The sequence below is a fragment of the Epinephelus moara genome, chromosome 21 (genome assembly GCF_006386435.1).
Source record: "Epinephelus moara isolate mb chromosome 21, YSFRI_EMoa_1.0, whole genome shotgun sequence".
Classification (NCBI taxonomy): domain Eukaryota; kingdom Metazoa; phylum Chordata; class Actinopteri; order Perciformes; family Serranidae; genus Epinephelus; species Epinephelus moara.
This window is the reverse complement of record NC_065526.1, coordinates 19,931,230-19,951,790: the sequence shown is the minus strand read 5'-3', so window position 1 is coordinate 19,951,790 and position 20,561 is coordinate 19,931,230. Positions and strand designations below refer to the sequence as shown.

Sequence of the window (20,561 nt, the reverse complement as noted above, 5' to 3'; positions counted from 1 at the left end):
GTCTGTGAGGAATAGTGAGTGAGGATGTTTTCCTCCACTTTTTATATTCTAATCTATGAAGATACTTCCCAGACCCAATACTAATTTGACTGTTTCTCATTTATTGTGAGCAAAGATAATTGGGTGTTGCCTGCTGTGTGTGCTAGTGTGCCTGCAAGGATCTCTGTTTACATAGCTTGTTTTTTTCTCTTTGATAGCAACGGAGGCCCAAAATGTAGCACTCTAACAGCGTTTCATAACGATACCACTTGAATTTATAGTCCTGCAAGCATAAGCCTTTTCATTTCAGCTTTTCATAACACAAGCGTGAAGTCAAAAAGGTTCTCTCTGGATGGAGAGCCGATCAAAGATTTAACATCACATTTAGGGACTGTACAAAAATTATTTTGGTGGTGAGGTGGGCTGAACCTCATAAAATAAACTCTTGACTTTGAACTGCAACATGATGTCAAAATAACATACAACTTGTTAAATCCTACACCCTGATTTAAACCTTGATATCTTCAGGATATCTTGGGGCTGGCTGTTCTCATGCACTCTTCATATGTACACAGATGAAAAGTAATGCGCCAGGAATTTGTATATAACCAGTCAGACACCCACGCCAAAACCCACCTTTCGCGGTGGTGTGATACGCCTCTGGTCGGCTGGACGGCACCTGTCATGACAGTATGATAAGTGGATGGGTGGCATCAGTTAAGAACATGGCCAGACGGCACCTGGATAGGATAGGACAGGATAGGATTCACTTTATTAATCTTTAAAGGGGAAACTGGTTTGCCACGGTAAACAAAAAGACATAAGCAGTATGTAGACAAAGACATCGACACAATCCACACACTAGATCACTTCAGGCAGAGGCACTGCATGGAGGTAGTTCCACTGCGACAACAATAACAGGGACAGTAAAAACCAATACAGCTAATAAGTGAAAGTGCAATGTGCCAAAATGTGCCTGTCATGGTGGATTGATAGACCTCTGGATGACTCAGTTTGAAATGCGACAACGTAATATAAGGAGCTGGCATGTCCCTGTGGGGTGGGCAGGAGGAGGGACGGATGGCTCCAACAAAGCCCAGAATTTTCACCCGGGAGGCTGGTGTTTGCTTCCTGTATGAATGTAGAGCCAAACTGTGACGTTTTTTTTCCTAAACATAACCACGTGTTTTTGTTGCACAAGGAAATAAACATAAATACGAGGTGTCTGACGGACGTTGTAAGTTTATTTTAAAATAAGACTGTATGCATCTAACGAGCAGAAACTGTACATTTCCTGTGGAAATGGAAGACGATTTTGAAAAGACACATTTTATGTAACAAACATACATTGACATGTCGTTTCGGTACGTCAATAACAAATGCAGGAGGATACCCAGTGCGTAGTATGTAGACGTGAGTAACACTGGCAAAACAGCGATATTTGACAAGTTGGGATAAGAACGTGTGGATATAACGTTAAAGTTAAAGTTAAAGTTCCACTGATTGTCACACACCTGAGTGTGTGAAATTTCTTCTCCACATTTGACCCATCCCCTGAGGGAGCGGTGAGCAGCAGCAATGCTGCGCTCAGGAATCATGTGGTGATCTAACCCCCCAATTCCAACCCCTGATGCTGAGTGCCAAGCAGGGAGGCAATGGGTCCCATTTTTATAGTCTTTGGTATGACCCGGCCGGGAATCGAACCCACAACCTCCCAGTCTCAAGGCAGACTCTCTACCACTAGGCCACTAAGCTGGTAACCCATGTAACCAAGAAGGCAGCGATCATGTGATGAATGCGCTGATGGGAGGAAAGAAGGAAGTGGTATTAAGAGTGAAAGTCAGGTTGGGGCAGCTGATGGGTCAAACAAACACAGGACTTTTCCTTGGGGACCGGTGTTTGTGTCCCCTGTGAAACCAAGTGAACTTTAAGTTATTTTAAGCTGCATCACCACCATGTTTCTACTCCCTAACCTAACCTACATAACTTTACGTTAAATATGTAACATGATGACGCCCAACCAGGATTCTTTTCCTAATCCTAACCTTGCTAGTAGGGGCGCTAAATCGTTAATCAGGGTGTTAAGTTGTTAAATATTATGTGAACCACTGTATGAGGATATGAGTACTGTCATATATCAGTAGCATGTGGTCCTTCGCAGTTTCAGTTTCAGTTGTTACCCTGCAGTTGTAACTGTAAAAACATCAATCAATCAATTAGTTTTATTTATAAAGCCCAATATCACAAATCACAGTTTGCTTCACAGGGCTTTACAGCATACGACATCCAATGAAACATGCAATGACTAATGCAAAAGTGCTGCCTACAATCTTTGTTTGTGTACCAAAGAGTGTACTTTTCTTTGCCCGATGGCGGTGTTTATATGTTCGGATATTATTGGCCATCGCCAGAAATGTTCTGGATCTGAGGGGGAAAACTTTACACCGAAGAAATGTTGCCAGATTGGTCAATTTTCTGCCCAATTCAGCGGCTAAGGGCCCTAATCACACCAACATAAGTTGCTAGAAACAGGAAACCATTGAAACCGTGAAACCTTTAGCCCTTTTTACACAAGGATCATGCTGCAGGGCCACTACAAAGTCCCTTCTTTATGCCATCTTTGCATTTTTAGCAGCATCACACCACTGCCTTGTGTGATTTGACCAGCAAAGTTGCAGGTGACACCATCAGCCGGCTTGAGTGGAGCTCAGACCAGCCAGTTCACACTGATGCAACTCTTCTCTGCAACGTTCTACAATGGTTTCGTCACGTCACAAATCTTTGGTCCGAACTGGGCTTAAGAGATAAATAAACAGAAGTAACCACTGTAAGGTTCTCACTTTCTGCTGTTTACTAACCTGCTTTCTGGCTTGTCCATGACATTGAATGAGACAATGAAAAAATCTGGTGGGTATATGTTTATATTTTATCAGAACTGCTTAGTTTTCCTGTCTGATCTGAGTTTTCAGAGAGCAAGAGAGAGGAGCGGCTTGTGTCCTCTGTACAAATGAATGTTGTCTTTTCAAAGTCAATATTTATGTGGTTATTAAGTATATTACAAAAAGAAGGCTGAAATAAAATATATATTTAGAGCTAAAAAACAAACTAAAGATCTAATCCCAGATCATTTATGTACAGTCCCTTTGTAAAACTGGTGTGAACGATTTGTCTTTGTAAATATTCAAATGCTCAAATGGCACAACTTACAACATCCAAAGCTCTATTTGTGGTTGACTAAACTTTGATTAAAACCTCATAACTCCAAGCTCTCAATTTGGTGTCAATCCATCAAGTGTCATTTATTTGCACCCCACGTTTGCCACATAAAGTGCAATTCAAAGTGTGCTGACAACAAACAGCATGTGAGGCGTGAGGACTTTGACACACCAGATCAGAGGGAACCACATCTGTGCTCCCTCTCACACGGATATGCCTACTCATAAGCTGTCATGCAGCGGAAGGTCTCAAGTGGCTCGCTTCAGTGGCGTCTCATTCCGGGCGGAGCGCGACTCATCCAGGAGAGATCTGAAAGATGATTTTGTCCTTTAGTAGATAGCCTACTTTGGTGCGCAGATTGTCTTTGCAGCTTCGCCTCATTAGCCCTCTCATGGCCTGCATGAACAATCAAGGCTGGGCTGCTGAAATATTGATTAGCTCTATAGTGAGCGGGGAGATGTTTTTTGGTGTGGGGCGTTTTGGTGCATATAGACTATTTGTTGAATATAGTTATTTGTCTTCAGTGGCTGTTTACTCCTGAGGGAAAACAATGCCTTCCCTTCAAAGTCTTGCTGGCACATGCAGAGAGGACACACTGATCGCATAATGCTGTGGTTGTGTGCACGTGTGCTGCAGCCTGCCTTCTGTATGTGTGTGTGGAGCCTGTGTACTGTATGAGTGGGTGTGCATGGTGTCCCCTCATATTTTGCGTTGTTTTATATGAGACATGTGCTGTAACGTTCAAAGAGAATTATATAGTATTGTTTATGGAGGGTGACTCCATAAACAGGGGAGCTTTAATGCTCTGTGAGAGAGGAACCGCACCGCCGAGTTTACTGCCAGCTGGACTTGTGTTACCTGTACAATCCTCTTTAGTCACATTAATATAGCCCCGCGCCATGCTCTAAATAGCACTGCGGGGACTTGAAACAGCACGAAAAAGTCGAGAAATCGAGAGAGAAATGGGAAAAGGTAAGATGGAAGAGGAGTGGGAGAGGAGATAAGAGAGAGGAATTACAAAGTAAGTGAGAGTGGGAGTTCTGTTGCCTATCAAATAGGCAAGTTTAAGAAGCGTTTCCACCTTGGCTGCTAATGCACTCGGTGATTGTCTTATGTGACTCACAGAGTCTATAAAGTAGGTTAGTGGGTTATTGCTTAAAGTTAAAGAGCTAATAAGCCTTAAAATGTTTTTTTCTTCATGACGGGGAGTAAAGAAGCCTGTCGCAAAGTTTGTCTGTGATGATGAAATGTGTCATTAAAAATAAAGTGCTGTAGACCCACACAGCATAAACACTACTTATTTGTTTGCTAGACTGCAGATGAAAATCTTTGATCTCATCAGGAGCACTTTATGTGTCTGATCAGTATAAAGGAGGCGTTTGAGCAGAGCAGCGCCTTCTGTTGTGACAAATGTAGCAGTTCACAGCCTTTTCAAACGGAGGCTCTGACACCAGAGCAGAAATTCAGCAGAGTGAAAGCCTGGTCGCCAGAAGAAAATGTTGCCGTTGTACATTTCTGAAAACCATGTATATATTTTGTATGTTTCAAACATATCATATAAACATTTCTAAGATGATGTAATATATGACATGACTTTGTCAGTGGGAGGTGGAGGTGGTGGATGGCATGTCACCTAGACAAGAAGCCTGCCAAGCTGTAGACAGACAACAGATCTGGTTGTTTTTTAGTGAATCACTGTTGTGTTTCCAGCAGCTTTCAGCCCCCAAACATGGGCGTTTTTCAAGGATCCACCACTGCTTTTCCAGCTGCTTTTCAGGCATCAAACATGGACTTTTTGGCAACCTGTCCCTGCTTTTCCACAAGGGATAGTACCATGAAAATCAGTTGTTTTTTAGCAGGTCACTGCTGTGTTTCCAGCAGCTTTCAGCCCCCAAACATGAGCGTTTTTCAGGGACCTGTCACTGCTTTTTCAGTCGCTTTTTAGGCACCAAACGTGGATTTTTTTGGCAACCTGTCTCTGTTTTTCCACCGGGGACGGTCTTAGGGCTGCTGTGAACCTGTGGCATTAGGGCAACAAAAAAGTTTTTCATGGGTGCGTCGGTACAATGGACAACCAAGAAAGTATGGCATGAGAAATACCTGCACACCAATTCAACTGGGCTGGACGGCCACAAAAAAAGGTTAACAGGCTGAGATCAATCCCAAAAACATGTCAATTTATTCAGAACATCCTTGCACAAAAAAAAGGCTGTTAATGAGCTAACAGGTTACGTCCTTTAATTCAGTTGCCTGTGTTGTTGAAGGAAACAACGTCAATTCGCAGTGTTGTACTGACGTAGTGCATTTATTCTGACAGAGACTATATGCAAACTGTACGTTTCCTGTGAAACAGAATTGTATTTTGAAAACAGACAATACATGTAACAGGCTGAAGTTACCACAGCGTCCCAGATCGTCAACAACCAACACACCCAGGGTACCTTGCACGTCATATCTGGATGTGGAAAGTCCATGACCAAATGTCGATATGTGACGAGGTTGGAGTGAGAATGTGTTTAACGAGAAAGAATACTTTTGTCATATGAATGTTAGCATTACATGTATTGTGCTGTTTTACCGGAATTTGTCTCAAATGTGAGGAAAGTGAGCTGAATGTTCAAAACATCACAGCTAGAAAACTTTATTCAGATGTAGCACTCCTAATCTTGTTGTATATTCTTCTTACTATGACAATAAAGCCTTTCTATTAACCACATTTTTACATTCAGAGTCCGATAAACCTGGGACAACACATGTCTGTTCAAGATCTGATGACTCAACATCCACTAGTTGTTGATATGCATGACTGAAAAACTTTTACTGTTCAGTGACTGCCTCTCACTTGTCAGCTCTAAATAACTGTGTGTGATGGAGCTGATCTGTTTGCGGAGCAGCTGTTAAGAAGTGTTCCTTTAATACTCTTACATAAACACTGATCTGATGCTCACAACTGAGCTGAATATTCATCTTTCATGCGGTGATGCAGAGCGTTACGCCTCTGTTACGGCTGTGTCTACAAGATTACTAATTTCTCATCACCAGGCTGTTAAGTGAGCCATTTGGCCAGGACAAGTCTTCCCTATAGATCCCTGTGAGCCTCACACAACGTCCCATTGACTGATGAATTATCACAGGCTCTTATGGCGACCAACCTGCTTTGGGCTACATCAAATGCAGCTCATCTGCATGCTGAGGGATTTTTTTTTGTAAGCACATGGAAGCGCATGCAAGTGGAGAGAAGAAGGGGAGACATAACTTCACATGAGTGATATGCAGACGCCTGCCATTCCCTTCCTCCATGCTTCTCTTAACTCATCCACCCCCATCTGTTCATCCAAAGCACGGCACAATCTGGCGCAACCATCAGGTGTGCGCACAGAGCCCCTCCTCCAGCCGTTCCTCACCTCACGCACTAACTTTTACATCCTGTTTGTCTTCACCCCAACGAAATAAGGAGAAACCTCTGCCACACCGAGGCAGGGGCCACACTTGGTAACGTGTAACTCCCCTATATATGGTCCTTTTATTCAGGCCTGATGTGTGAATCTTTATGTGCGCTCCTCCTGACCTCCCCTGAATCGCGCTCCAGAACGCCGGTGATGGAAAACAGCTCCAGACAAAAGCGGATGAGACTCAAAAGCAGTGAAAGGAAGAATGAGAGGGGAGGTGGGAGGAGTTTGGAGGGAAACGATCCTGCGAGCTTTTAAATCATCATTGAAAAGTCATTAGAAAGCTGGCGGGGCCGGGCGGAGACGGCCGCACAGATTGCGCGCTCCCGAGCACAATACCGGTAATGAAGTGGAAGCTAAGAGGGAGTGTCCCAGCACAGATTTCTTTGCACTGGTTACTCCACTGGCCCTAAAGTTTCCCCACAATCTGTGTGTGGGGTGTAAAAAGCTGCATTCATGAGATGTTAACCGCTTTGTTTGTCGGGAGGAATTTATTCAAAGTGTTGCAGCTATCAGCGACAGATGGGCTGGAGGGTGATGGATCGGAGCAGAAGTTAACTAAAGGAAAAAGAGATGGAGAAAAGAGAATAAATGTTTAATGTAACTGGACGTTATCAATCTGGTGGCGTTCTGGTGCCAGTCCGTGCCTGCTGCTCCATTCAGATCTGCCTCACTGCGGTTCACTGCCTGTTGCACCATTACATGTGCACTATTGGTCCCCTGCTGGCGCAATCAGCATGCAAAGTGCTCTACCAACATGTCTGTTTAATCTGGCATCAACAATTGTGTTGTTTGCCTTAAAACAAGCATATTTACACTGCAGTTTGGTGTGTTTTGTTGTCTTTTTATTCTTCTATTGTGAAAAATTCCATTTAGATATTAAGGTTTAAATTGGGCTGACCAATTCTGTCAATTAAACACTTACACTCACCGGCCACTTTATTAGGTACACCTTGCTAGTACCAGGTTGGACCCCCTTTTAAATTCTTGGTGTCATAGATTCAACAAGGTGCTGGAAACATTCCTCAGAGATTTTGGTCCATATTGACATGATAGCATCAGGCAGTTGCTGCAGATCTGTTGGCTGCACATCCATGATGTGAATCTCTCATCCCAAAGGTGCTCTGTTGGATTGAGATCTGGTGACTGTGGAGGCCATTGGAGTACAGTGAACTCATTGTCATGTTCAAGAAACCAGTTTGAGATGATTTGAGCTTTGTGACATGGTGCGTTATCCTGCTGGAAGTAGCCATCAGAAGATGGGTACACTGTGGTCATAAAGGGATGGAGTCAGCAACAATACTCAGGTAGGCTGTGGTGTTTAAACCATGCTCAGTTGGTATTAAGGGGCCCAAAGTGTGCCAAGAAAATATCCCCCACACCATTACACCACCACCACCAGCCTGAACCGTTGATACTGCTATGCATGCTCACCTATTTTCCCCTGATAACTGAAGGTCTGCTCACAAATTTTCAGGTCCAGATATTGAAGAGGTTTTTACCGGGAGCTTAATTATCTGCAGAGGTCTCTTCCTCTCCACACAAACGGACCAGGGGATTCAAACCTGTAAAGACACAGAATAAAGCAGCTTCATGTTACAAATCAGTGTTTCTCTGGTGCTGTTTGGCACGTCAAAGCCAGGCAGCTAGCCCAGCTCCTGCTAATCTGTGCTCACCTTTTTTCTCTGATAACCTAAGATCAAGATGTTCAGGAAGCTGAATATTCTGCTGAGGCGACACATTCTCACTCCGACCTTGTCAGATATCAGCATTTGGTCATGGACTTTTAACATCCAGATGTGATGTGCAAGGTACCCTGGGTGTGTTGGTTGTTGATGTTCTGGGACACCGGGACAAGTTCTGCCTGTTCTTTCAAAATACACTTCAGTTTTCGCAGGAAATTTACAGTTTGCATACAGTGTCTTTCAAAATAAACCCACTAGTTCGGTACAACACCGGTTACATTTTGCTAACATACACGTGGTTGGGTTTAGGAAAGAAAAACAGGGTTTGATGGTCTGTAATGGTGGTGTTGTGGTACTGCAGCAGGAAGTGAAACCTTGCGAAATGCCAGAAATGATGTAGTTTGAAGGACCAATATAACTCTTGCAGTCTGCGTTGGGTCTGTGTTGCCTCGACGCGTGGTTACAATTATTTGGAGATGCACGTTGCGTCTCTGCGTTGGTCGCAGAGGGACGCAACGCCTCTGCAAAGCCCTCTGCATCATAGGTATGCAGAAGCATAAACCTTGCTTTACTCAGACTTTTGCTGCCTTAACTCTTGTCCTTTCCCCCTGGTGCCACCAAGCACCGTTAAACTATAACAGCGACTGGCTGCATATCATGCCAAGGTTAAAGGAGGCCTTTTGACATCAGAGTCTGATGCCGCAAGTCACTGCCCAAGCGCCAGTTTTCGATGACTTCAGAGTGAAACCAGGTACAAGGTGAAAGAAGGTTCAGCCCACTCACCAACTTAATAACTGTCATACAGTCCCTTATAGAGACGCATAGAACCAACGTTTAGCTTTATAAGAAATAACATTACATGAACAATTAAAGTGGATATTTCACTGTGAAATTACCTGAATAGAAGTGCAATCCTCAGGGTCTCAGACAACAGCCTTTATGTTTGCTCTAAAGTCCACACAAAGACGCCTAATTAACCTGCACACCACTTTATCATGCCTTCAATTATCGCCAAGAGTTCAGGAATAATAGGCCTTCAGGTTGAATGCGTGCGTCACGTCTAGTGCGCTCCTCTCTTAAAGACCTCTATACAGGGGCCGTGACACAAGTTTCTCAAGTGTTGCACTCCGGAGCTGATGGGCGCATTCACTCCTAATCATTTCCATCAATAGTGTAGAGGATGAGGCCATTACCCAGACGAGCCCTGGAGTGCGGTGCTCCGGTGGAGAGGCGATAATTGGATAATTAGTGCGGGGAACCAATTAGGACTCTGTGCTTGTGATGGCACGCGAGTTAAGCAAAGGTTAGCAGAGAGGGGGGAAGGTGGGGGATGGGGGTGAATTCAGCGCTCTGATCGATTATCTTAGACACCCCCCTCCTCTCCTATCCCTCCTTTCTCACCCTCCTGCTCCCTCTCCTTCCACCACCGCTTATCTGCTGGACAAAAGACACCAAATCGCCTATTTCCATCTCAATGAGTTAAGCCCCAACGAGAGGCAGGGATCGGGCGACCGGCTTCAGACCCCAAAATACCCGGCGATCACTAGAGCAAATGGGAGCACAATGGAAGAAGAGAAGAAAGAAAGGAGGGGAGGGGGGAGCTCTAAAGATATATTTATATACGTTAAAGAAAATGCTAATAAGTCCCGTGAAGAATAGAAGGGATTTTGGAGACTCTCTCTAATTCTGCTATTGTTGAACTCGCGTGCAGACGGGCGAGATGGACACGGTGGTCACGTGAGAGAATTATTTTTTTAGGTGTGTGTGTGTGTGTGTGTGTGTGTGTGTCCTTCAAATGACAGCTTTGCTTTAAGGAGTAAGGAGTCTGTCTAATGCACGCGCACACGCACGTGCAGGGGAGTTTAATCCGCGAGGCGAGACTCAACATAGTGTAATTTGCTTTTGAGTGAGAGAGATAGAGAGAGAGAGAGAGAGAGAGAGAGAGAGAGAGAATGCAGAGCGGTGTTAGAGGCCTGTGTGCTCTAAACACATACAGAAATGAGAATAAACAGGACGGTTCTCACACGGCCACACAGTGAGCACATTATGATCTCTGAGGTGCAGTGGAGGCTCTCTGCCTTCAGCTGGGAAACACTGATCTTTTGGATCAGCTGATACAAATTCATCAGTAATATATTACATATCAGTTATAACCTTTAATAAGAGCACAATTTCAGGGTTGACAGGCTGTGAAAAATGTCTGGTGCATATTTCCAAATGCCCATAACACAGCTATAAACGTATATATTTTCGGATCATTTTAAGTGGGGTTGTATGAGGAATTTATCCACAGTTAGTCAGTACATTTACATGTAACAGGGTCCATTGTGCAGCAGTAGCAAGGTCAGATGTGCATTTGTTATATTAAGTATTGTAATGGCACCAAACTTGTTTCAGTCATTATCACCTGACACGCTCAGGCCTCCATAGTCAGTATGTGGAACCTTTGACACTCAGTTTCTGTATCCCTACGTTCACCTTTAGGGGTACCCCACCTATGAAGGGGCGTCTCCCGCCTTATCTCTCCCCTTTCACTAGCCATGTTTCCATCAGCCTGTTTAGATGCGCATCTAGAAGTATGGCATCAGAAAATTATGATGGAAACGCCAAAATTCGAATTAAAATCCCCTGATTCGCATAAACTAAAATACGCTCGCTTTAGCCGGGTTTTGGTTGATTTGAAAAAATGTTGATTTGCAAAACAGGGAATAGAAACAGTTATGTTCGAATTAAGTCTGACGTAGCACACCTCTCTCCATGGTGATATCCACACTCTGGGTCGGGAAGGCGGTAATGCATTTACAAGCTGGTTTCCAACCGCCAGAAAACGTAGAAGAAGAAGAATGCGAGACTTGTTTTGTTTCCGGTTCTGCGGAAAACTCTCGCGAGTTTGTAGTTTTCACCAAAGTCCGTACATTTAATGGAAACACACAGGATTCATATTTCTTTTAATGCGCATTTCCCAATGATTCGAATCACTTTTGGATGGAAACATAGCTACTGTTGTGCTCCATGGGAGAGGTAAGCCACCTTGCTCTTGTAGTTTGTTTATACGCTAACATGCTAACATATTCCTGTGTCACTTAATTTGTGTAGGGACTTGAGTTTATATGGTTGTATTTGATGGAGGATTTTGTTTTTACCTCTTCCTGTCAGGTATGTTTTTTGTGTTTTATCGTACTTAATTGAATGTAACATGTCCGCCTTTCTGCTGTTGTGCTCTCATGGGAGAGGGGCTTGAGTTCATATGGTTGTATTTGACGGATCATTTTGTTTTCATCTCTTGTTGTCAGCTGTCAGGAATAAACGGAGATCGGCTCCAAAGATATCCACCGTCTGGGCCCCTTCATACCAACACAACGCAGAGAACACTCAAGTCCACCTGTTACATATATGCACAGTTGAGTGGAGCTATGGTTACAGGCCATTTAATTGGACTACTGTCCTTGTCCCAGTATACAAACACGGGCAACATATTCTCACTCCATCCTCATCACATATCAATGTTTGGTCATGGACTTTCCACATTGAGATACGTCATGCAAGGTACCCTGGGTGTGTTGGTTGTTGACGTTCTGTGACACTGTGTCAAGTTCTGCCTGTTACATGCATTGCCTTCTTTCAAGATACGCTTCTGTTTTCACAGGAAATGTAATATTTTCATACTGAGTCTTTCAAAATAAACTCACTACGTCAGTACAACAACACGAATTGACGTTTTTTTCCCTTCAACAACAAACACACGTGGTTAGGTTTAGGAAAAAAGAACAGGGTTTGGCTTTAGAATCTTATGGGACACAAACACCGCTCTCTTGGGTGAAGGTCATTGTTTGTTGGACACATCCACCTCCTCTACCGCCTGCCCCATTCAGACTTTCACCCCCTTAACTTTTGTCCTTGTCCAGCCATATTTCCCCCTGGCACTGCTAAACTATAACGGCAACCGGCCACGTATGATGCTGAAGTTAAAGGACGCTTTTGTTCGTCATTGTGTGACGCCGGAAGCCACTGCCCAAGCGCCAGATTTCGACGGCTGTGGAGTGAGACTGGGCTCCATGGTTACGTTTTGCCACCACTCACACGGTTGGATTGAGGACAAAATAACGGGGTTTGGCTTTACAATCTTATTGGAAGCGAACATCGGCCTCATGAGTTAAAGTCGGTGGTTGTTGGACCCATCCACACCCCTCCTGCCCGCCCTACTCGGACTTTCGCTGCCTTAACTTTACTTCTTATACCATTTCAATGCTGCCCCCATCCACAGCAGTACATTGCTCAGGTTCGGTGTTGATACTCCTGCCTGCTTCTCCAAACTGGGGGCCTGCCGATTGCCATACTGTAGGTAATACACTGATGATGGATAAGTATCTCATACAACATCACTTCAAAAAGTCCCAACTGTCCCTTTAAAAACGTGGACTGTGGGTAAATTATTAAACTCTCCTCTTGAGTTAGATAGAAACTGCAACATCCTCCAACAACAAAAATGTCTTTAATCGTCAATTTAAACTGTAATGTCTGAACAGGAGTTCTAACACTAATAAAACTTTAATCATCTGTCTTTTAAGTGCAACATAATGAACCATCCTGCAGGTTTTGATGTAGGCTAACTATTATTGCAAATGAGGGCTGAAATAACATGTAAATGCAGGAGGAGAAAAAGGGACCCTCCCTTTCTCTAATGGATCATAACTGATCTATAAAGTTAGATTTATTAACCATTAATAACCCCATTAGTTATAACATATAAACCCTTGATTAGTGGTACCAATATTTCTGACAGTTCAGCTGTGATGTCTTTAATTAATCACAGGATGGTGTCTCCTTATTGCCGAGGACAGCCCTGACTGTGTCTAACTATGCAAGCTGCCTGACTAGATGTTGTCCATTCAGGTGTCTCCTATTTGACTTTCTGTGGCAGATGGGTTCTTTATAGAACATGCCAACTGATATTAGCTTCTACTGCAAGGCAAGTGTTGCCCCCGAAAGGCTGTGTGTGTGTGAGTGTGTGTGTGTGTGTGAGGGGGAGGGAGGGGTGAGTGAGCGAGAGAGGGAAAGAGTGAAAGAGAGTCCAATGGGAAGAATGAGAAAATCTCTTAAAGAGCCGTGACGGGGCCCCGGTTGCTCTCTAAATGTATTTTAATAGGAGGGACCCTGATGTCCAGGGCAATTCATCTCCCATCTCCCTCTAATGAAAGGAGTCGTGGCCGGGGCTGGGGAAGGTCTGGGGGAGGAGGGGAGAGGGATGGTACAAAGGCTGCATGTGGCTTTGCCTCATTATGCTGCAGTTAGACGGAGGGCTGCATGGAGGCAGCGGGGGTTAGGGTCCCCACAGACCAGCTCAGGGGCCACAATACCGGCATGGACGGCTGCAAAGGGAGACCCTGCCATGCCATTATCCCGCCGCTGCTAACGAGGGCTTCATACGCCTTTGATATAATCTCACTATTGAAATCCTGATAAATCCCCCCTGCGTTTACAGCCAAATCCCATTTGTAACGGGTTCGTGGAAGACTGTGTGAGTGCGTGCGTGCGTGACCGCCTGTGAGTGTGTGCGTCGACTTCACCTGCGCCTCTCTGTTCTGGCAGGCGAGGCCACGGAGAGTCGCATGTTAAACCGGGGCCGTTACACCGGCTTTAATTAAAAAATCCCCCCCTCTCTCAGTCTCTCTCTTGCGCACAAGACATCTCGTGAGCCGATCTGAGCTGAGACCGAATTAGAATAAAATCAATGTTTAAGTGGATATAGTCCTCTTCTAGCCTCAGATATGATCTGATAGGCAAACAATTACTGGATTACAACACACTGGGGGGATGAATAATAGAAGACAGAGCAAATTTATGGAATTTATTAATGAGAATAAAATGAGCAATAAAACGACGCTATTACCACCAGTTACACCACATTCTTTGAATCCCCGGCCCAGTCATTTTTCAGCATGTTAAGCTGTCTCAGCATTATGGGTCCATCACAAGTGCATTATATGAAATCTTATCTGTCTGGGTGAGTGGATGAGGGCGCGCTGAGGCTGCACAGAAGGACAAATGGCGTCATATTTGAGCATGCATGAAGTTATTCTGCAATCAGAGGTGGAGAGGTCACCTCAGCCTGACTGCTTTTACGCCACAGGACACGCGCGTGGGGATGCAACCGAGCAGTGTTTAAGCATAAATCTCTTTACACTGAGAAGTACGCCTATATATGGTATCCTGAGCAGACACTCCTATTCAAATGCTTTGTCCTCTAGCTCAGGGACACTGCGCATCTCTCCCGGTGCGCAGACTCATTTAACAGCCCGAGGAACATAAACAAGCAACGGAAACTATAGCTGTATTAAATCAAGCCGCGCGTTTAGCCCACATATTGGGTGCCAAGTTTCTCCGCACAGTCCAGGAATCTCTAAACAGGGTTTAGAGGTCTTTCAGAAGTCCCCCTTTTTTCCCCCTCTCAAAGCCCGGATTGGTCACAGTGCGGCTCATTTGCATGCCTCGCCGTATAAACCCTCCTGCAGACACTGCAGCCCTCTTGCGCTGAGAGAGCAGCACACCTCCAGTAGAGAGAGAGAGAGAAAGCGGAGCGCATCCAGAGTGCGCATTGAAAGACATATGGAATATTTATTACTGGCTTTTTATACAAAATAAACAACCCCGGAGAGTCGTGGACAGCCGGGGAGGAGCAGCTTTTTTGTTTTAACTTTAACTCGGACTCAGAGCGGACAGTTTGCTGAATTTCAGATTATTTTGGAGTGAAGGTGTCAAGATGGGAGAAATAGGGTGGAACGGGCTGTTGGTGCTAGTGTGCGTCTCTTTGGCGAGCCTGGCTGCTGTCACACAAGGAAAGACGGTGAAATATCAGACATTTGAGGAAGACGCACCGGGGACAGTGATTGGAAACTTGGCCAAGGACATCTCCTCCTCTGCCTCCTCCTCAGGGGGCTCCAGGACCAATTTCAGGATGATGAAACAGTTCAACTCCTCTTTCATCCGGCTGAGGGAGAGCGACGGGCAGCTGACCATCGGGGAGAGGATAGACAGGGAGCGGATCTGCAAACACACCCTGCACTGCCTCATCGCTTTCGACGTGGTCAGCTTCTCCAAAGAGCAGTTCAAACTCATTCACGTCGAGGTGGAGGTCAAGGACATCAACGACAACTCCCCCGAGTTCCCCCGGAAAGAGTCGAGTCTGGAGATCTCCGAGAACACAGCGGTTGGCACGCGGATCCCGCTGGACTTTGCCGTGGATGAGGATGTTGGGGTGAACTACATCCAAAGCTACCAGATCTCCGTCAACAGCCACTTTTCGATTGACGTGCTCAGCAGGGCCGACGGGGTTAAATATGCGGAGCTGGTCCTCATGAAGGAGCTGGACCGGGAGACGCAGGCTTCTTACGCGCTGGAGCTGGTCGCCATGGACGGTGGCAACCCGTCCCGCACCGGAACAACGCGCATCAACGTCAAGGTGAAAGACTATAACGACAACAGCCCGGTGTTCGACAGGAACAGCTTCTCCGTGGACCTGCCCGAGGACGCGCCGGTGGGCTTCCTCCTGCTGGACCTGAACGCGGAGGATCCGGACGAGGGGCTGAACGGTGAGGTGGTGTACGGGTTCGGTAACCAGGTGCCCACAGAAATACGGCAACTCTTCAGAGTGGACAGGAAGACCGGGCGGCTCACACTGGAGAGCCCGATTGACTTTGAAAGTAAGAACACGTACGAGTTTGACGTCCAGGCCACCGATCTGGGTCCGAACCCGAGCCCGGCCATCTGTAAGATCGTAGTGCAGGTGCAGGACGTTAACGACAACGCACCGGAGATCTCCATCACTCCTATGACGTCCATAACGGCGGGGATAGCGTACATCACCGAGGCGGCGGCCAGAGAGAGTTTCGTGGCTCTGGTCAGCACCTCGGACAGAGACTCCGGCGCTAACGGGCAGGTGCACTGCACGCTGTACGGACACGACCACTTCAGACTGCAGCAGGCGTACGAGGACAGCTTCATGATTGTGAGCACCAGCCCGTTAGACCGGGAGAAAATCCCTGAGTATAACCTCACAGTGGTGGCGGAGGATCTGGGCTCCCCTCCCTTCAGGACCATCACTCAGTACACCATCAGACTGACAGATGAGAACGACAACGCTCCGGTGTTCAGTAAACCGGTGTATGAGGTGTCCGTGGTGGAGAACAACGCACCTGGCGCGTACATTACCACCGTGGTGGCGCGGGACATGGACATGGGGTCAAACGGGAAGGTCAGCTACAAACTGGCGGACACATACTTCATGGGCTCCCCCATTTCCACATTCGTGTCTCTGGACCCCGCCAGCGGCTCACTTTACGCGCTCCGGAGCTTCAACTATGAGGTGGTGAAGCAGCTGGAGCTCCGGATCACGGCCAGTGACGGCGGCTCCCCGCCCCTGTCCGGCAGCGCTAACGTCTATGTGAGGATAGTGGACCAGAATGATAACGCGCCGGTCATCACTCAGCCGCCTCTCAATAACGGCTCCGCTGAAGTGCTCCTGCCCCGGGACGCACCGACCGGCTACGTCATCACCCGGGTGGAGGCGCGGGATGCGGACGAGGGCGTAAACGCAGAGCTGTCCTACGGGCTGGCCACCGGTGAACCCTCCGTGTTCTCCGTTAACAAAGCCACCGGGGAGATCTACCTCAACCAGGTGCTCAGCCACGACGTGGACGAAACTCTGAGCGTGACCGTGACGGTGAGTGACAACGGGAGGCCCGCGCTCACCTCCACCGCCACGCTCCACTTCCTCATCATCGCGGGCTCCCCGCCGAGCGACAGGACAGTGTACCAGTCCGGCAGCGGGGACGAGGTGCACGCGCAGTGGGACCTGTCCGTGGTGATTATCGTTGTCCTGGCGGGGAGCTGCACGCTCCTGCTGCTCGCCATCATCCTCATCGCCACCACCTGCAACCGGCGCAAGCGGGACAAAAGCGGAGAGGACAGCGACTCGTACGGGGAGAAGGGCACGCTGGAGAGGGGCAGGACCCACGTGGCGGACAACCCGCTCCTGCCTCTGCACGGCGCCGGCGCGGGAGCCGGCTTTGACGGACACTCGTACAGCAGCCAGCCTGGCGGGTTCACCTCTGCTCACCCGGGGGGCAGCGACATGTGTTCGGCCTCAGAGGACGGCAGCGAGGTGCCCTGTGTGTATGACTCAGACAGCAACAGCAAGCCTCGAGGGAATAAACACGAGGTGAGCTGCACCTTTGTGCTCGGGAGGGGTGGGGAGGGGAGGCGGTGGGGTGGCGCACAACAATGAGTAATCTGCGATGAGTTCATCCAGCAGACGCTAACCTCTGTTTTCTTTCTCTCCTCTCTCCTCCTGCAGGGATACTCCACTCTGCCTGGCTATGGCAACGGCAAAGAGGCGGTGAGGCCCATCACCATCTGGAAGGGGAACTCATACACCACCATCTCTGCCAGGGATCCAGCCTTCAGTGGCAAAGACAGTGGCAAAGGGGACAGTGACTTCAATGACAGTGACAGTGATGTCAGTGGGGACACTGGGCTGAAGAAAGATGGAGCAGTGGTTCCTCCAATGGGCGGCCAAAATGGTAAGACTAACACATATGAGAATATCAATCAGTGTCATGCTGTGGTTCCAAATCTAACTCTATCCCCTCCTCTATATACAGCTCTGTGGGCGTGCACCAGTGAATGTAAGGTCCTGGGTCACTCAGATCGCTGCTGGAGCCCTTCAGCAGTAAGAGCCAACGCAGCACCATCTCCAGCCCCCACCCTCTCCTCCTTCAGCAGCCTCTCCAAGACGGCCTCTCTGCCCCGGGACCCCCACCGCAGGGACAACTACTACCAGGCCCACATTCCCAAAACAGTGGGTCTGCAGAGCGTGTACGAGAAGGTGCTGCACAGAGAGTACGACTACGTTCTGGTCACCCCACCCAGGCCTGTGAGGGTGCAGGAGATCAGCGATATAACCATCCCTGTCTACACCCCCACCCCAACACACTGTCCCAACGATGACGTCTAAAAACACACGCACACACCTAAAGCTCAAAGAAATGTATAGTGTATTCAAAGTTTTAATTTATGATTCATTGACAATGAGAAAACTGTTGAAGTTATTTGTTGCTGTGGGGAGTGTGCATATATCAGTTTATATCCTAATATTTGTGTGTGTTTTTGTTTTATTGTAAGAGCCACATTTGATGGCCAGTCAATCACTTTGAGACATTTTGTTGGACATGATGTGTAACATATGCAAGTTTTGTACATACAGAGATTATATATTTTTTATAAAAGTAATAATTAAGCAAAGATATGTACATATGAATTGTAATTATTGAACTTTACGCACGCTGACTATTTAAAAATGGCCCCAGAAACTGTGCAGTTGGAGGGCCGGTGACCCACAATGTATCAAGTTGATAACGATGTATGGAGTTATTTGAATGCAATAAGTAATTGTACAGATTTTTTTTAAATCATCACGATATTCTGAGGGAAAATAAACTTTGAAATACTGTTCTGAACATGTGAGTGACGCGTCTGTGCTTGAAGCTTTAAGATCCATCCAGGTGAGGTGAGCAGGGTGTTAAAGTGAAAGCCTTGCAGGAGCATCAGTCAGGCCAGTCGCTAGTAAAAGCCAACAGGCGTCGCTGTTATTGCAGCAGTGAGCTCCTGTCCTTGCAGCCCACCGTAGAAGGTCAGTTTAGCTTTTTTTCCCTTTTGTGAATACGATTTTGCTGGTGAGCTGCCAGAGCAGACGCCAAGGTTTTCTAGCAAATCACTCTCACACCTCATGCATATCAAGAGCGAACACCTTCAGAGTTATTCTTTCTCATTTTCATGGACGTAATAAGTGCCTAAGACCTGCATGTTAATACAGGAATTAAAGATATGCTCAGCAGGTTTCCATTACATAAATCATTACCACCTGAAATGTGCGCACAGTAGAAACATAATGAGATGCGTAAAGGCGCGTTTACTGCTCGTCTCCAAAGCGAGTTTACAAGCATCAGTCTAACAGCCTAACAACCTAAGTTTGATAGACATCCAAACTCAGCTGATTTCTGTCAAAGAACAAGAAGTCCTTGTGAGCAAACCCTCCTGCTATCCTGTCAGGATGTTTTTTGTCTATCTGCCAAATGCGCACGCTGAGCCCCTTACGTAATCCCCCCCCATTATCATTCATGGGTTCAGGGCATTTTTCATAACAGCAAAGCGGCTCTGGACTCGGATAAAGAAGATATGGAGGAATAAGGCCCCAGTCTGTCCGACAAGCTGCCGCGTTTACACACTGTCATGTAAATATAGTGTCTGCGAGCTGGAGAAAACACGCGACATTCCGCCAGAGTCACCTTTGACCTGCAGCAGACTGAGGAGGCATTGAGAGAGAGGAGGGAGGGAGAGGAGGAGGAGGAGGAGGGGTGTGTGCTGGGGTGATCTGAGGAGACAGCCTCACCTTTCCTTCATCATCTGCTTAATTGCTGTAAAGTCCACACACAGATGTTGCCATAAAGCTTAATCCAATCACTCCTGATGGGCGGACCGTTCTTTTCACAGTATCGGTTCCTTTGAGTTGATTCATGCAAACATATCGAGCCTTTTGAGTTTTGATACTTTTTGCAAGATACAAAATCAGTTTCACCTTGAGCTCTGTTACAGTACATAAACGTTCAACAGCGAGAGCAGCCCGCCCCCACAAAACTTCTCTTCAATGCATTATCAGTCATCATGTATAAACATCCCGCTTGTATGTAGATAGGCTAGTTAAGCTCAGGATGTGTTTTACCACCCCGTTCTCATTTGGAAGTCGTCAAATGCCACCACTTTGTCAGACACCAACGCCAAAAGCCACATTTTGCGGTGGTATGATACGCCAGTGGCAGCATCAGTTTGTAACACGGATGGACAGAACCATTCCGGGTGTTAAGATCAGCCTCGTCTCATTACAAAGTCGTCGCATACCGCTGCTTTGTCATTAATTTTGGCGTCAGAAGCCAATGCCAAAAGCCACCTTTTGCAGTGGTATGATACACGGGGGGTGGTGTCAGTTTGTAACGTAGATGGACAGAACCTTTCGGGGTATTATGATCAGCCCGTTTTCATTCCGACGTCATCGAATACCACTGTTTTGTCAGCAATTTCTGTGTCAGACACCAATGTCAAAAGCCACCTTTGGCGGCAGTGCGATATGCGACCCAGCGGGTTTGTAATGTGGCCAGACAAAACCTTTCGGGCAGTTATG

The 20,561-nt window shown here is 46.7% G+C and overlaps 1 protein-coding gene across 1 annotated transcript; it reads left to right on the top strand.

The window, feature by feature from the left end:
• Nucleotides 1-14,861: 14,861 nt before the first annotated feature.
• LOC126382695 (protocadherin-8-like) lies at nucleotides 14,862-18,843 on the top strand. The gene is made up of 3 exons (XM_050032722.1): nucleotides 14,862-17,546; nucleotides 17,682-17,907; nucleotides 17,989-18,843. Exons 1-3 carry the CDS (start codon nucleotides 15,090-15,092, stop codon nucleotides 18,339-18,341), a joined length of 3,036 nt encoding a protein of 1,011 aa, XP_049888679.1. The 5' UTR covers nucleotides 14,862-15,089; the 3' UTR covers nucleotides 18,342-18,843.
• Nucleotides 18,844-20,561: the final 1,718 nt, after the last annotated feature.

Excerpts from the sequence above, each read along its gene's own strand:
- LOC126382695 (XM_050032722.1), top strand. The coding sequence starts at position 15,090 with ATGGGAGAAATAGGGTGGAACGGGCTGTTGGTGCTAGTGTGCGTCTCT. Across the intron at positions 17,547-17,681 it reads CTCGAGGGAATAAACACGAG|GGATACTCCACTCTGCCTGG; the intron begins GTGAGCTGCACC and ends CTCCTCCTGCAG. Across the intron at positions 17,908-17,988 it reads TCCAATGGGCGGCCAAAATG|CTCTGTGGGCGTGCACCAGT; the intron begins GTAAGACTAACA and ends CTCTATATACAG.